The sequence below is a fragment of the Fukomys damarensis genome, unplaced genomic scaffold, assembly GCF_012274545.1.
Source record: "Fukomys damarensis isolate Sample0158 unplaced genomic scaffold, DMR_v1.0_HiC HiC_scaffold_37, whole genome shotgun sequence".
In the NCBI taxonomy this organism is placed as follows: Eukaryota; Metazoa; Chordata; class Mammalia; order Rodentia; family Bathyergidae; genus Fukomys; species Fukomys damarensis.
The window spans coordinates 36,981,128-36,998,764 of record NW_022900949.1 but is presented as its reverse complement, the minus strand read 5'-3'; the positions used below and the strand labels follow the sequence as shown (position 1 = coordinate 36,998,764).

Sequence of the window (17,637 nt, the reverse complement as noted above, 5' to 3'; positions counted from 1 at the left end):
TTCCTTTAAACGACAACTCCTCCATACCCCTTTCACCACACATGCCCTCCCCAGCCTTTGGTGATAATCTTTCTGCCCTCTACTTCTATGAATTCTGGGATTCCATATGTACATAAATTAAATCAAATAGTATGACTGGTAAGCTCCACTGTCAGCTTGATTGGCTTGGGCACCTAGGGGATCGATGGAGGACCTAAGGTATTATGTATAATCCCTGTCTCCTTCAGCTCTGGCAATGTCCCCTGCTCTGCTCCCTGGCTGTTATGAATTCAGCAGTTTTGCTGCATCACACCCTTCTGTCGTGATGTTCCTTCCTTGGCGTGGCCAACCATGGGCTGAACCATAAGCCAGTTAAACATCTTCTCCAGTAAATTGTGGGTGTCAGGTATTGAGTGCAGCAGTGGGAAAGTGACTGATACGTAGAGCTTTTGTCTACCTGTGCTTATTTTACTTAACACAGCATTGTTACATGACAGCCCTTCCCCCATCTTTATGGCTGAATAGTATTCCACTGTGCGTGCATGCAGTATTTTCTGCATTTATTCATCCATTGATGAAGACTGATTCCATATCTTGGCTTCTGTAAAAATACTACAGTTAATATGAGAATGCAGATAACCACTGAGATGTTGATTTCACTTCCTGTGGACGTGTAACTGGAAATGGGATTACTGGATCACATGACAGTTCAATTTTTAGTTTTTGAGGAACCTACAAGTGATTTTCCAAGATAGTTGTACCTTCTCAGCAAAAATATACAGTATTTCCTTTTCTCCACAAAATTGGCAATGTTTGTTATCTTTCATCTCTTTCATAAAAATCCATTGAACAGGTGTCAAGTGAAATCTCATTGTGATTTTAATGTACATTTCCTTAATGATTAGTGATGTGCAGCATTTTTAATAAACCCGTTGGCCATTTGCATGTCTTCTTTTGAGAAATGTGTATTCATATTCTTTGTCTATTTTTCAGTTGGGTTGTTTGTGTTTTTCCTATTGAGTTGCTTGAGTTCCTTATATTTACTGAATATTAATCCCTTGCAATCATATATGGTTTGCAAATATTTTCTCTCATTCTATTGTTTGTATTTTCATGTAATCTCATTTATCTTTTTTGCTGTTACCTGTATTTTTGGAGTTGTATAAAAAAACCTTTACTGAGCATTTTTTTAGTAGTTTTAAAGCTTCACATCCTTTGTCTAAGTCTATAATGAATTTTGATGTGATTTTTGGATATGAAATGAGACATTGGTCCAATTTCATTCTTGGAAGTGTGTGTGTGTGTGTGTGTTTTTTTTTTTTTTCTGGTATTGGCGATCGAACTCGGTCCATGCACTTATGAAACAGGCACCAGAACCACTGAGCTAAATCCCCAGTCCACCAATTTCATTCTCTAGTATGTGGTTGTATAAGTGTCCCAAAATCATCTGTTGGAATTTACTTTCTTAATTATTTTGAAGTACACAAAACAAGATGTGATTATCTTTGGCTCGTGTGCTCTTTGCACCTCTGTCAAAAAGCAACTTACTCTAATTGTGTAGGTTTATTTTGGAGCTTTCTATCCTCCTCCATTGGCCTATGTGTCTGTCTTTATGTGATTTGATTGTAATCGTTTTATATTATATTTAGAAACCAGCAAGTATGACTCCAGTTTTATTCTTTTTACTCAAGATTATTTAGGTGTTTGAATTCATTATAGTTTCATGTAAATTTAAGGATTGCAGATTGTTTTTCATATTGAAATTTTGGGACAGATTTCATTGAGTCTGCATATTGTTTTGAGTAGTATAGACATTTTAGCAATATTAATTCTTTGATGATTGAACAAGAGTTTTCATTCATTTCTTTGTGTTTCTTTTCCAGTGCATTTCACACGTGTGCCATGGACTTTAGTACACAATTCTTTTACCTCATTGATGAAATTTATACTTAGCAATTTAATTTTTGGTGCTTTTACCAATAAGATTGTTTTCTTCATTTTTCAGCTAATACAGTACTGTATTAATATAGAGAAATAAAATGGATTTTTATATGTTGATTCACCATCTATCACTTTGCTCAATTTATGAATTCTACTTCTTTTTAAAATTTTTTTCTTTCATTGAGTTTATTGGTACATTTTAGGTGTACAGTACAGTTACATTCATTATCGGGATCTTGTACCTTTGCATGACAGGTCTTGGTTCTCATTTTTCTCCTTGTCCCTGCCCTCCCTTCACCGCTCCCCCCTCCCCGTTTACAAACACTTTATTTCCATTTTTTCATTTTCTCATATTTTTTCCCTTATTACCTTTCCCCTACTCTTCCCACTTTCCCTACACTTTTAGCCCCATTCTTCCTATTTCACAATGTCAATTATCTCATTAGGATCTTATGTACTATTATAGTTTTTCACACCAGAGAAACTATTCGGTATTTATACATGTGTGACTTATTTATTTCACTTAGGAGTATTTCCTCAATATGTATCCATTTTCCTATGAATGAATCTAATTTATTCTTTATGGCTGAGTAGTATTCCAATTTATAGTAAAACCACATCTTCTTTATCTATTTGCCCATCAGTTGGAAACTGAATTCTACTACTTCTTTGGTAGAGTCTTTAAGAGTTTTCTTTATATAAGATGTCATCAGCAACTATGGAGAATTTCATTTCCTCTCCTATGAGATGCCTCATTCATTGCTTTCTCTTGACTAATTGCCCTGGCTAAGACTTTTAATACAACTTTAAAATAAATGGTGAAAGGGGGCATTGTTATCTCATCTCCAGTCGTAGAGAAAAATCTTGCAACTTCTCACCCTTGAGGATCATGTGAGCTGCAGGTTCCTCATACGCCGCCATTGTTGTGTTGAGGTAAACTACCTCAGTATTTAATCTGTTGAGAGTTTTTATTGCGAGAGGATGTTCGATCTTGCCAAATACTTTTCCAGCATCTCTTAAGATGAAAATATAATTTTTACTCTTTATTAATGTGACTGTGTATTGTATTTATAGAATTGTACCTGCTGAATTCTGTTTGGTAATATTTTGCTGTAAACTTTTGGCATCTATGTGCATTAGGACATGGACCTCAGAGCTCATGAATCACTTGGAAAGTGTCACCTCAATTTTGATTTTTTGGAAGAGTGCGAGAAGAATTGGTATTAGTTCTTTAAATGTCCTCTGGAACTCAGTAGCGAAGCTGTTAGGCTTTTCTCTAATGGGAGCCATTGAGTTACTCATTGTCCTCCCTTATTTTTGGTTTGTTTAGAGTTTTTATTTCTTCGTGATTCCATCTTGGTAAGCTATATTTGCCTAGGAATCATTCATGTCTCCTGTATTAGCCACTTTGTTGGTACATAACTGGTCATAATAATTTCTTTTACATTTCTGCAGCATCAGTTGTAATGTATTACTTTTTCATTTCTGAACTTCCCTGAGTTGTTTTTTTTCCCCCCAGAGGTTAGCTAAAGCTTGACAATTTTGACTGACTTTTTAAAGAAGCGAATCATATTTTTGCTAATTATTAAAAATTGTTTTTCTAGGGGCCAGGAATTTAGCTCAGTGATTCAGTGGCCTGCCTTGCAAGTGCAAGGATCCGAGTTCAATCCCTGGTACAAAAAAAAAAAATTGTTTTTCTAGTCTATTTCATTTACTTCTGCTTTGATCTTTAATATTTTCTTCCTCCTACTAATTTTGGGCTTATTTTGTTCTTTAATGAAAAGAAAATACACACTTTCTAATTTTTTGAGATATAAAGTTATACTATGAGAACTTTTTATTTTTTGGTAGCAGGTATCGAACTCAGGTCGGTGTGCTTGTGAGGCAGGCAATGGAACTACTGAGCTAAATCCCCAGCCTGAGAACTTTTAAAATATAAACAAAAATGTTTATCACTATTAATTTTTTATTTTTTGGTTTTTTTGAGAAGTGTCTCACTATAATTGAGACTGACCTGGAACTCACTATGTAGTCCAGGCTGGTCTCGAACTCACAGCGATCCTCCTGCCTCAGCCTCCCGAGTGCTGGGATTAATTACAGGCATGCACCACCATGCCTGGTTATCACTATTAATTTTGATATGATCATTTCATTTTACTTCATGTCAAGGTATTTTTGATTTCTTTTTCTTAATCTCCATGACATTGATTAAGATGATATTGCTCACTTTCCACGTATTTGTGCATTTTCTAAGATTTCTCTTATTCTTTCTAGTTTTATGCAATTGTTATTTGAAAATACATTTGAAAACAGTTCAGTTCTGTTAAATTTGTCAGCATTTGTTTTGTGGTCTTCCATAAGATTTACCTGTGAGAACACTCCATGCACACTTCAAAGCATGTTTACTTGCCTGCTATTCAATGCACAGTTTTGTATCTGTCCTTTAGGTTTCTTTGGAGTAAAGTGTAAATGAAATCCAGAATTTTCTCAATGATTCTTGGTTAGGTGATTTGTTCAGTGTTGAAAGTTGTACATTGAGATGCCCTCCTATACTGCAGTTTATCTTTCCTTTCAGATACTTTCATAATTGTTTTATATATTTAGGTTTTCTGATTTTGTGTTTAGTACTCTAACCTGATAATTCAATGTTAATTACTTAAAAATGTCAATTTCACTATTTCTTTTTTTAGGATTTTTATTTCATAATTTACTTTTTTTGGGTACTTTGTATCCCTTAATGATTTTTGTACTTTTAGGTATTTCCAATAGTTTTTTAAAATTAAGTTGATTGGTCCAATAGTTTTGATTTCTAACACTAATAGAAAGGATAAAACAGCTTTTCTCACCTTTACAGTATTAGAGAATTCTGAATATGCTTGTATATTTCTTGTGACATAAATTTTAAACTTTCATTTTTTGTATTTCATTAGCAGCTTTTCTTTTAGATTTAGGAGCTCTATTCAGTAGATCTAGTGATGATTTACTTTAGATTTGGTTTAGGGAAGGTATTATTTCACCCTCATTTTTGAAGGACAAATTCGGCAGCTATGTATTGTTGTTAACAGCTTTTGTTCAGCCCTTTGAATATATCATCCCACTCCCTCTGGATTCCATTGAGAAATCCACATTGAGATTTCCTTGAATGTGATGGACTTCTTATCTTTCAGTGTTCTTTTTTCATATTTGATGGTGATTAGATTATTACATGTTCGGGTGAGCTGCTCTTTACGTTGTTGTTATTGGTGACTTCTGAACGTTCTATACTTGGATGCTCTTTTCTTTCTTTGTATTTGAAAAATTTTCAGCCATCTTTCCTTAAATATGGCTTCTAATCTTCTTTCCCACTCTTCTTCTTCTTGGTCTTTCATTATGCGAAGTTAGTTTGCTTGACAGTGTGCAATAGCTTCCAGCATTCTTTTTTCTTATTTTCTCCTCTGATTGGACAATTTCTACTGTTCTACCTTCAGGCTTATGGACTCTTCTGTTTAATCATGTCTTCTGTTGAAGCCTTTTATTTAATATTTTATTTCAATTTTTATGTTATCATGAGGATTTCTAATTTTTAATGTTTCTATATATTTATCAAACTTAATGTTTTGTTCACAAACTCTTTTCCTTTCTTTTTATTTATTTTTTTTGACATAGGGTCTCACTATGTAGTTGAGACTGTCCTGGAACTCACTATGTAGTCTAGGCTGGTCTTGAACTCACAGTGATCCTCCTGCCTCAGCCTCCCAAGTGCTAGGATTACAGGCATGCACCATCACACCAGCCATGAACTGTTTTCTTAATTGTACTTAATTTTCTATTCGCAATATCTTGGAACTCCCTGAATTTCTTTAGGAGTATTATTCTGCATTCTTTACCATTCATTAAATAGATCTCTAGTTTCCTTAGTTCCACTACTGGACCTATATTGGTTTCTTTTGTTGGTATCATATTTCACTGATTATGATTTTTTGTAACTGTTGAGTCCTTACCTGTACGTTTGTACCTGTACATCTTCTAGCCTTGGCAGGTGCTATTTGATAAGGACAGACCTTCATTATTTAGTCTGGGATTCTGGATGGACCAGATGGTAGCAACCCCAGATGAATTGACCTCGATTTGGGTGCTCTAGTAGAGCTCTCTCACTTTCTGTGGTCTGAGGTTGAATAGTAATGCTGGCTATACTCTACGCTCAGGTGAGGCCAACAGACAGATTCTGATGCCAAGTGGAGCTGCTAGCTATGCTCTGTAGTTGTCTCAGATAGTGCAGGGTTTCAGGTTGTTTTCTCTAGTTAGACAGTGCTATTTGGAACTTATAGTTGGGCAAGAGGGGTGCTTGGTTTCTTGCTCTGGTGTGGTCTCAACGGTGCGTACTTTGGCACATTAGGTGGGCAAGGCCATAGGTTGTGTTTCACATATGCATGACCTGGTCTTTCATTCTGACCTTGCATAAGCTTGCATAGAGTCCTGGAGTGTTCTGGAGTCACTGTCCAGCACGTTGGGTTCAGGCAAGCAGCCTACCCACAGGGTGGGTCTTCTTCTGTCTTCAGTTAATCCCCTCAGCCACACCCAGAACTATGCTGACTCAATTAATTGGGTGTTTCTTACTCAAGTTGATACAATTAACTACCACATATTAAAACCTTATTTTGTTTCTCTGTCTTTCCTAGGTGATAAGTAGTTTCCTTCTGACTGGAGATACGTTATAATATTTTAAAATTAAAATTCAGATTCTTTTCATTAAAATTAGAAAAATTTACTTTCAACTTGTCACATGAACCATATTTTTGATAATACGTGTCTTGGACTGCGGATTTAGCTCAGTGGCTGCCACCTGCCTCACAAGTGCAAGGTCCCAACCCCACATATCCAAAGAAAGAAAGAAAGAAACAAACAAAAAAACTTGTCTTAAGATAGAATATCTTAAGGGCTATATTGTTAATTAGAAATGGGACATATTCAATTATTTTGGCCTTTACCTTGAGGTTAGAAGTGTATTTCTTGAGTTAGAATGCTGTAATTCAGACGTTTGCTAACTTTTTCCAAAAAGGATCAGCTACTGTTTTAAGCTTTGTCTTGCCTGCAGTCCCTTCCACAATCACTCAACTTTGTCCTTTAGTACGAAAGCAGGCACGCGAATTGGAAAACTAATGCCCGGCTTAGTTCCAATAAGATTTTATGGATAAAAAACAAGCTAAACTGAATTCAGCAGATGAACCACAGTTTGCTGGTCCCTGGTCTAAACGATACCATATTTCCCCAAGGACTTAGTAATATCTTGAGGTAGTCATATGCAAAGTTAGTAATAGAAAATCAAACTTAATTCAGTTTTCTATATGAGCTCTTGAAAAGATAAATACTAGTATATGTATTAAAATCTATATTTTAATTTGGCCTTTTGCATATACAGTAGTAGGAAGAATCCTTTTGAGCACAGAAGACACAGGTTTGTTTTTGTTTTTTTTTTTGTAATTCACAATATTTTAAATTTTTGCCCCATACATGTGCTTGCAGGCCGCTAGGGGAGTCATTTATAATAAATCAGATAAACAACAAGTAAAAATTACTTGTAAGTAATGTGTTTGTTGTATACCAATTCAACATGAAAATTGCCGGAACTTTATTTTTTGACAATTAATAGTTTGTTCTGTCCTTGTGTATGTTGCATTTTCAGTATCAAAGGGTTGGAATTTAGAGCTTTCCAGAGCAGTTTGAGTTTTTGCTGTCATGAAGCCTCTTAAACCTCCAGTGGTTTTGGCATATTTCACATACAAAAGAAGTTAAGTATTGATCCAAAATATTAAGACCCCTAATAGTTGCATTCTTAAGTGTGTCCCATTTGTACAAGTTGGTCTGTTGCTTTTCTTAGACTAGCCTCTAACTCATGCAAGCACACAATAAGGAGAAACACATAGCACATAGAAAGGAATGTATATATGAACATTTTCTAGAACTGAAGTAACTGAAAGCATGAATTGCCCAGATTATCATCTTCTTTTCTCCTTTCAAGATAGCACTACTAATTTGATGTAATAACAACACCAAGATAACCCCCTGATTATTTCTGTTCTTTCTATGTAATGGTGGCAAATGCTCTCTGACCTGCTATAAGGGAATATAGGAATTGCTAACAAGTTTTCTGTAACTCGCTGGGATTATCATACCAAGCACTGCTTTTCTTTTAATGTTCTTTTGTGGAACTAGAAGATTCTGCAATGACTTAGTGAGTTTTGGATCTAATGTGCTATATTCGGAGTCATTGTAATGCAAACTGGGAAAGGTCAGAAAGCTTTTCATAGCGAGATTGTCCATTCATTAAAAATTAAAACACGTTATTTATTTCAAGTGGTGGGCTGGATGCTATTATTTCCCACATGCCCACTTCAAACACTCCAGAACTGCAGCAGCTCTGCCAGAGAACATTGCTGAGGCCATCTGTGATTGGACTCTTTCATACTTTCATTACTTCCAAATTCTCATTCCTAGTTTGTCAGCATGAAACTTATTGAAAATTTAGTTCTCAGCTTGAAGAGATAATGAGAATAGTTGGACTTGTGGTAGAAAATGAAAGAAGCTTTTGTCAAGTAGGTCTCCTTTAATTCAAAAATCATTTAGTTGACTCGTCTGTACACTAAGGATATTGCTAGGTACTGGAGTTAGGAATAAGAATAAAACATACTAATTTTTCTTGACAGTCACAATGTAGTAAGAAGCAGACATATGAATGGTTTGCAGAGTCAAGTTGGTGATTGAAGTATGATGACAAATTGCAGTGAAAAGAGAAAAATCATCGTGACTGGGAGAAAACTTCCCCATGTAGTGCAGGCTACTAGATGATGGGAAAACAATGAGACAACTTATTTTAAATGCCAGAAAAGAGCATTTCAAAATGGAAATCAACACATTTATAACAGGATCAAAATAATAAATACTTAAGAATAAACTTTTAAAAATATGTGTTAAACACAATATGTAAGTATAAAATACTTTGTAATTTCTCAAAAATAAAATTATCTATTACAAGCACTAATAATGGCAATCTATAATGAGGTTCATAACTACTTGTGTGTGTGTGTGTGTGTGTGTGTGTATGTGTGTTTGTGTATAAAATATCAGATAGTAATAGGTCAAAGAACTGGAGGGAAAAATAAGGAATACTACTTTATGTTTTAAAAACTATGAAATGCAATAACATTATTTGAAGTGAAATTATTATAAATTAAAAATGAATATTATTCTAGAACAACTACTAGAAAGAAAAAGAAATATAATAATAAAATATTAGATAAAATAAAGTGGAAAACAAAAAGATATCCATTTTTTTTCTAGAAGATTCTGTGGAGGAAAAATAGAATGAAAAACCTGTGGGAAAATGCAAAACAACAGTGTAATGAAAAACTTGAACTCAACAGTGTCCACAATGACTTTGAAAGTAAATATAATAAGTAAATCCATTAAAATGTTGTGATGATGAGCATCTCATCATTTCTATTCATGGTTGTACAGGAGAGCCTGGTCAAGATAATTGGGCATGAAAAAGCAGAATGGGAAGGATAAAGTAAAACTGTCTGCATCTGGATATAACCTGTCTTTGCATAAATAAAGTTATAAACAACTTATAAAACATTGACTAGATCTAATGAGTAAATTCAGCAGTATTAGTAGAGCATAATATCACTTGAAAAGCTCAACTTTTTTTTGGTTTTTATTGAGTTTATTGGTATATTCTAGGTATACAGTACAATTATATTCATTACTGGGATCTTGTACCTTTACATGAAAGGTCTTGGTTCTCATTTTTTTCCCTTTTCCCTGCCCTCCCTTCAACCTCTCCTCCCCTCCATATTTACAAACATTTTATTTCCATTTTTTTTCATTTTCTCATATTTTTTTCTTTTCCCTTATTCCCTTCCCCCTACCCTTGGCCCTTAATGAATATAGATGCAAAAATCCTTAATAAGATACTAGCAAACAGAATACAGAGGTTCATCAAGAAGATCATACATCCTGACCAAGTTGGATTTATTCCAGGGATGCAAGGATGGTTCAACATATGTAAATCAATAAATGTAATACACTATATTAACAAAGTCAAGGACAGAGACCTCATGATCCTCCCGATAGATGCAGAAAAAGCATTTGACAAAATTCAACACCCATTCATGATTAAAAACCCTGCAAAAAATTGGAATAGATGGTCTATATTTCAACTTAATAAAGGTTATCTATGAAAAACCAACAGCCAACATTATATTAAATGGCCAAAAACTGAAAACCTTCACTTTAAAATCAGGTACAAGACAAGGATGCCCACTATCACCACTCCTCTTCAACATAGTTCTGGGAACATTAGCCATAGCAATCAACTTTGTTTTTAACAATAATCATTTGGTAAATGGAAATTTAATATTTATAATAGCATAAAATGCATAAATGCTTATAAACGAACTTAAAAAGTGTACAAAGTCCATGCATGCAAACTTCCACTTCTGATGGAATTAAAGAGAATAAAACTAAATACATAAATAGCACTGTGGTTACACATAAAAACGTTCAATGTTGTTATTCATTTTTCTTAGTGTGATCGATAGCTCTAGTGGAATCCATCCAGAAATTCCAGAAGTTTAAAAAATGTCAGGCTGTTGTTAAAACTTAATAGAAATGCAAAGAACTAGAATACTGCCTCAATCAAAAAAGAAATACAAATTTCAAAGACTTACTTAATTTCAAGATTCATGATAAAGATACAGCATTCAAAACCGTAGGATATGGGAAAAGGTAGAAAAAAGATCAATGGGCTCATGTAGAGTCTAGAGACACCCACATATGCAGTTGATTGATTTTTTTTTGTGCAAGTCATCTAAATATGGAAGGAAAAGCCTTTTCACCAAGAGTGCTTAAAAATTGCTATCCTTGGGCCAGGGATTTATCCATGGGTCTGTCTCACAAGCACGAGGACCAGAGTTCGATCCCTGGTACCCCCACAAAAAAATTGCTATCCATAAGGAAACAAATGACCCTTAACATCTTCTTTATACCATGCATTAAAATGAACTGGAGATAGATCATAGACCTAAAAGTAAAATGAACAATATAAAGTTCAAAAGGAAAATGTGGGGAAAAAAATCTCCAGAAACATGGGAGTAAGTTAAGCTCTCTTGGAAAAACTGAGAAACAACAAACCATAAAAGTAAAATGAATAAAATAAATTTCAAAAATATTTGAAAAACTACCCATGTGAAGACAAAATTAATAAGGTTAATATGCAAGCCATAGATTGAAGACAATATTCATAATATGTTTATTTAATAGAGGATATTTATTTTGAATAGATCATAAGATCATTTTTAGAATAAAAAGATTAACAGTATCTTCTTCCACCAACAAATAAGCAAGAAACTTCAAAAGGAACTTCACTAAGGAAGATAAATAAATGGTTAATATCAACATGAAAATACTTCTCAATGTAATTAGTCATCAGAAAATAAAAAATAAAACCATAACAAGATATTCTTAAGTCTCCACTTGGATGATTAAAATTTAGAAAATTGATAATACCAAAATTTGGCAGGGAAGTCAGACACATGAATTTTCATATATTGTTGCTGGAATTTGTTTTGATCTGTTTTCTGTTACTATAATGAAAGATCCAAGGTAGGATACTTTATACAGTCAAGAGGGTAATTGGCTCACAGTTTGGAGGTTCAAGAGCATGACATACACTGGCTTGGCTCCGGTGAGGGCCTTGTGACAGGTGGCATTACTTCGGGAGGAGCACTTGCCAGGGAGAGATTATACAATACAGTCAGATGGGAAGCCAGAGCACCCTCATGAGAATTAATTAGGTCCTAGAGGAAGTACTCCACTCTTCTAAGGGCACAACCTTAGCGTCCTACTTACCACCCACAAGGGTTCAGCTCTTAGAGGTCCCACTACCTCATAAAATTACCTAAGGACTAAACTTCCAGGTGTGGGACAAGCTCAAACCACACCCAAACCACAGCATGGTTGGAAATGGCCTTGGAAGATTTTCTTAAATTAAGCACACTTTTAACTCATGATCCAAGATCATGAGATCAACTTTTTCTCTAGCTTTCCTTATCTCTTAAGGTGTTACCTTGACATTTCTTTTTCTTTAGTCCTTTGCTTTTTGAAATAGTTTTACCATAGAAAAGCTGTATTCTTAAATAATATATTGTTGTATTTTGCATATTTTCAAACTGTCATATTCATGATATATTTCTCGTGTTTATACTTGCTACTTTACTTAAACTTTTCATTGTTCTATGGTAATCCATGAAAGTAATGAACCAAAATTTACTTATTCATTATTCTCTCTATGAATACAGAATCTATCAATATATATATTGTAATATGTATATATGTCAAATTAATATATACATATATATCAATATATTATATACATCAAAATAATGTATACGTATATACACTTCAGGAAAATAAAAAACTTGTATAAATATTTTAATACTGTATTTATTGAGACATCATGAGATTAATACAAGTTACCTTTGGCCTCTAAAATTATAAGAGGTGTTCAGAGTGGTGGCCATTAGTGTCCAGACATTTATTAGTTTGGTGAGTTATTGCTTGGGTAACCCTGGTCATTGAGATTGCTGCACATGCATTTTCAAATTCTTATCTAAGGGTCAGCAGTGTAGTGGGGTTTTTATGACACACAACATCCTCTAGGGTCTCCCATATGAAGCTATTGAAAAAACATCATACTATTTTTCTTTTCTTGAAGTGTGTATAGATATGCATTATTTTGATGAACTCTGTGTATCTGTTTTTGCTTATTATTTAAGTTTTGTTACAGAAATATTGCTATGAACTACCTTGTAAATGTACCTGGCAGTAAAATACAAGTTTCTTTAGGAATATTTGTAGATCTGGAGTCACTGAATTTTAGGCTATGAAAAAAATCAATAAGTAATTCTGATTTTTCCTCAAAACTGAGTTTCAGTTTTATAGCTATCAGCAGTGTGTAAATGTTCCAGTCTGGTTAACCTCATTGGAAATTGAGGAAAAATAATATCATCATATTCTTCAGCTTTTGAAAATTTGATGGATATAAAATAATATTTCAATGTAGTTTTAATTTATACTTGTATTTGTGGACCCTTTTATATTTCTTTTTCTATGAACTGTTTTCCATATTTTAGAGGGTTGTCTTTTTCTTCTTGTTTTTAAAACGCTATAGATTCTAGATAAATTTCCCAGTGGTTGTGTATTTCAAATATCTTCTCCAAATTATTCCCTACTTAAAAAAAAACTCTATCACCTTTTTTTATTGAGTTTATTGGTACATTTTAAGTATACAGTACAGTTACATTCATTATTGGAATCTTGTACCTTTACATGACAGGTCTTTGTTCTCATTTTTTCCCTTGTCCCTGCCTTCCCTATCACCTTTTTTTATTGAGTTTATTGGTACATTTTAAGTATACAGTACAGTTACATTCATTATTGGAATCTTGTACCTTTACATGACAGGTCTTTGTTCTCATTTTTTCCCTTGTCCCTGCCTTCCCTATCACCTTTTTTTTTATAAATACAAGTCAATGAATTTATTATACTCTATCAATGATTTACACCTTAACATATTTGTACACTAATTGTATTTCTCAGATATTCAACTATATTACCTTTTATAATATTTAAAGTTTGACCTTTCCTAAAATTTTTAATCCACTTGGGATTATTTTCTCTGCATAACATGGAGTAGGGGCTGTCAACAATCCAAGAGAGTCTGAGATCTTACTCTGCTTTCAAGCTTACAAATCAGCCTGCCACAGTTTTGTTAGTAGTGGCAGAAGGCGCAAGATTTTCACATTCAAGTGTCAGAATTCATAGCAGTTCCTCAGACCTCAGTTCCCATGAGGTGATGCACAGAAGGTCAGATGATTATTGCACAAATGATGAATAGCATTATAGGCAAGGGACCTACACTTAGGGAACCCAAATCTTTTAAAATGGATAGTAGGCCTGTCCGATTTTGACCCAGGCAAACATTTCAGGCAAAATTATTCTTCACTCCAGAAGAAGAGATTACCTCTGTTTTTCAGGGAGTTCTGTTTAAAATCACCTTTGAAATGAGAGATTAGAACAGGGTCAGCCAGAGTTTTTACTTTTAAGACATGCAGAAATGCTGAGGTCCATAGAGAATCATTTTCCAGTAGGGATCTGTTTTTACCCCCCTCACCCAGCACATTAAGGACCAATTGTCTCAATAACATAGCTTCTTTCTCCAGATGTCTGCAGTGCAGACCTTACAATAATCAGATTTCCACCCAAGAGTGCATGTGTTTCTGGGCTTTCGAGTCTATTAATTTAGTTTATCTCTGTGTCAGTTCCTCACGTTTATACTTACTAAAGCTTTATAGTAAGTCGCGATCTCTCTGACAGCAATTCTCTTTCCCACATTGTGGAAAATACCAAATACCCACATTGTTCTTTTTCAAAAATATATTTAATATTTTTGTCCTTTCATTCTTTCTTAAATTAAAAAGTACGCTTATCAAGTTCCAATGCAAAACACTTTGTGCTCTCATTAGTTTTATGCAGGTGTTTCTACAGTGCCACTTCCCTCCACGGTAGCTCAAAGTTCTATTTCTTGTACACTGCATGTGTCTGTTTAAAAGCTGAAATTGTAGTCATCAGACATCGTGGGCAGATGGCCTGGGACAAATAGCAGCTTCAGCTCATTTATTTCTCTGCATGCATCCTTTCAGCTTCTCAGGACTTTTCTTGCCTTTGTTGTTTTGCAACGTAGCAGTGCATTTAAAATATGCTGTGCATATTTCATCTAACATTTTAGGAATTTTTACTGGGAGCAATTTTCAGGATATCCAAACCATTTTGTCAGAAACTGAAGTCTTGCATCAGCATTTGCTTTAAAATGCTTTAATCTTTCAAGATTGTGATTTGCGCCAGTATATGTTTAACAAAATATGCTCGAATTGAGTAAGATTTCAGGTGGTTTTCTTTGATGCTGCTGCATTGTTCCCAAATGACCCATACGAATCAGACATTAACCTTCGTGCATAAGATGACTTTTCCTCTTCTTAGATCTTTGAAAATTAAAAATATTTCAAACATACAAAAAAATAGTATAATTTAAATCTCTGTACTTCCCACCAAGATTAGTCAAATGTTAATATAGATTCCATTTTCCTCAATTGTATGGTTATATCTACTTAGGGTTTATATCTACTTTTTCTTTTATAGGATTATATTACAAATTTAATTTTATTAAAAGTACTTTTTCTGTACAGTAAATATCCATTTATAAGTCTATCCTCTACAGCATAGTTTTGGTAATTTTTAAAAGTTTTTGTTAGTTCATGCTTGCATTACATAATGACTACATTTGTTTGAGGACTTGGTACATGTACATAAGAGATCCCAATTCTTTTTTCATCCTCTTTCCCTCTACTCCATCCCGTCTCCTTCATCTCTTGATCCTCTTCCTATTTGAAAAATATTTCCCTGTTTCCTATTATCTATCTTTTATTTTGTTCTTCATTTATAATTTGGGTCTCTTCTATAAGAGAAACCATGAGATGTTTAAGCTTGTGTGTCTGATTTGTTTCACTTAACACTATTGTCTCAAGGTACATCTGTCTTCCTACAAATGACTGAAATTTAACTTTCTTATGGCAGAGTAGTATTGGATCATTTCTATATTGTATTTTCTTTATCCATTCAACCTTTGATGGACATAAAGGCCTTTTCTAAGATTTAGCTATTATCAATTATGCTGCAATAAACATGGGTGTGAATGGATCATTGTAATATGATGTCTGTAATTCTTTCAGGAAAACACTTCGAAAGAGAATAGCTGAGTCAAGTGGAATTTTTAGTTTCAGTGTTTTAAGGAATCTCCATAGTGATTTTCAGAGTGGTTGTACTAGTTTGCAGTCCTACCAACACTGTAGAAGCGTTCCTTTCTCCCCATAGTCTCATCAGTATTTTTTATTATTTGATTTCTTGATGATAGCCATGCTTTGTGGAGTAAGATGAAATCTCAGAGTTGTTTTAATTTGCATTTCTCTGATGGTGAACAAAGTGGAACTTTTTCCCACGTATTTATTGTCATTTATGCTTTTTCTGAGAAGTGTCTATTCATTCCAATTACCCAGTTTTAGATTAGGTATTTAAATTTAGGGGGTCAAATATCTTTGAGTCCTTTGTATATTCTAGATGTTAGTCCACTGTCCAAAGAATAGCCGGAAAAAATTTTTTCCCGCTCTGTAGGTTGTCTCTTCACTCTGTTTGGTTGTTTCCTTTGCTGCGCAGAAGATTTTTAATTTGGTATGACCCCATTTGTCAGTTCTTGATACTATCTCTTGTGTCATTGGGGTTTTTTGAGAAGGTCCTTGCCATACCTATGGCTTCAATAGTTTTACCTATTTTATCTTCTGGAAGGTTAAGTATTTCTGCTTTATCTTTTTCAGGTTTCTTTTTTTTTTTTTTCCTTCATGGTGCTGGGGATCAAACTCGGGCCCTTGCACTTGTGAGGCAGGCGGTGTAACCACTGAGCCAAATCCCCGGCCCAAGTATTTCTGTTTTAAATATTTAGTTTTTGATCCATTTCAATTTTAGTTTAGTACATGGTAAATTATATGGGTTTAGACTAAATGTTCTGCATATAGATAGCCAATTTTCCTAGCACCATTTACTTAAAGAGGCTACCTTTCCTCCAATGTAATTTTTGGTTCTTTTGTCAAAGATGAAATAGCTGAATGTGCCTGTGGTTATTTCTGCTTCCTCTACTGTGTTCCATTGAACCATGTGTCTATTTTCATGCCAATACCATGCTGTTTTTAAATTTAGACCCATAGAACTGAAAGTGTAATGCATTAGGATGAACTTTGTTTTAAATCATTGTGTATATTTACTTGCTTAAAACTAATCTTTAGGATTGTAATATTATAGATAATTACGGAAGTTAAAATATTTTGCAATATTTTTATTATTTAATATTTGTAGCTCCTGAAAAGGACCTAGTACTGGTTTGGATAAAAAATATGGTGAATATATATTGTGCACAATGCCTTGTATACAATTCAAATCATGTTAACATCTCTAATATTAAAAATGAAAAATCATGATTTGTAAATTCTTGTCCCCCTTTTTTCCTCAGGTATTTATGAGCCTCCATTTCTTATACTACTGCAGTGAACCAACCTTGGATGTGAAAATTGCCTTTTGTCAGGTGTGTGTTCCTTACAGGTAAAACAAGGTACAGTATATTCCTTGTATTTCTACTTTGCCATTCTGTCTTGTATATATTAACATAATTACTGTTTGTATAACTTTAAAAACAGCTTAGGAATTACAAGTGGATTCTTGGGTGTATTTTTTTTCCTTTTCAATACATTTAGATCCAAATAGGAGTGAAGAGAGTTCTTTCTGAACTAAGATATAGTATTTAATCACTGTGCAAAATGATTTATCAGATTTCATTTATGCTTAAATGTATAATATTTCTTGCCAAGTGATATAAGGTTTTGATCACCAAAATAGCTTAAGCCTGTATTATTATTATTTTACATCCTAGGGACGGATGAGCCCAAATCTAGTATTTTTCACACCCACCTATAACACTCTCTGATGTCTAGTTGTAACAAGTAGTTAATAAAAAAGCTAAACAACTGCAAGGACCAATAAAAGTGCATTTAACTACAAGGAACTGTAAGAAGACCC

The 17,637-nt window shown here is 33.9% G+C and overlaps 1 protein-coding gene across 4 annotated transcripts in view; it reads left to right on the top strand.

The window, feature by feature from the left end:
- The window catches only part of Mapk10 (mitogen-activated protein kinase 10), a 308,006-nt gene that overhangs the window by 148,109 nt on the left and 142,260 nt on the right, over positions 1 to 17,637 (top strand). For 3 of the 4 annotated variants that reach the window (XM_033759309.1, XM_010621655.2, XM_010621670.3), the window contains exon 3: positions 17,075 to 17,146. In XM_033759309.1, the coding sequence (XP_033615200.1) occupies positions 17,081 to 17,146 (66 nt within the window). In that variant the 5' untranslated portion in view covers positions 17,075 to 17,080. Of the gene's footprint in view, positions 1 to 17,074; positions 17,174 to 17,637 lie in introns of those variants that run through there. The other variant, XM_010621664.1, reaches the window with a different exon arrangement.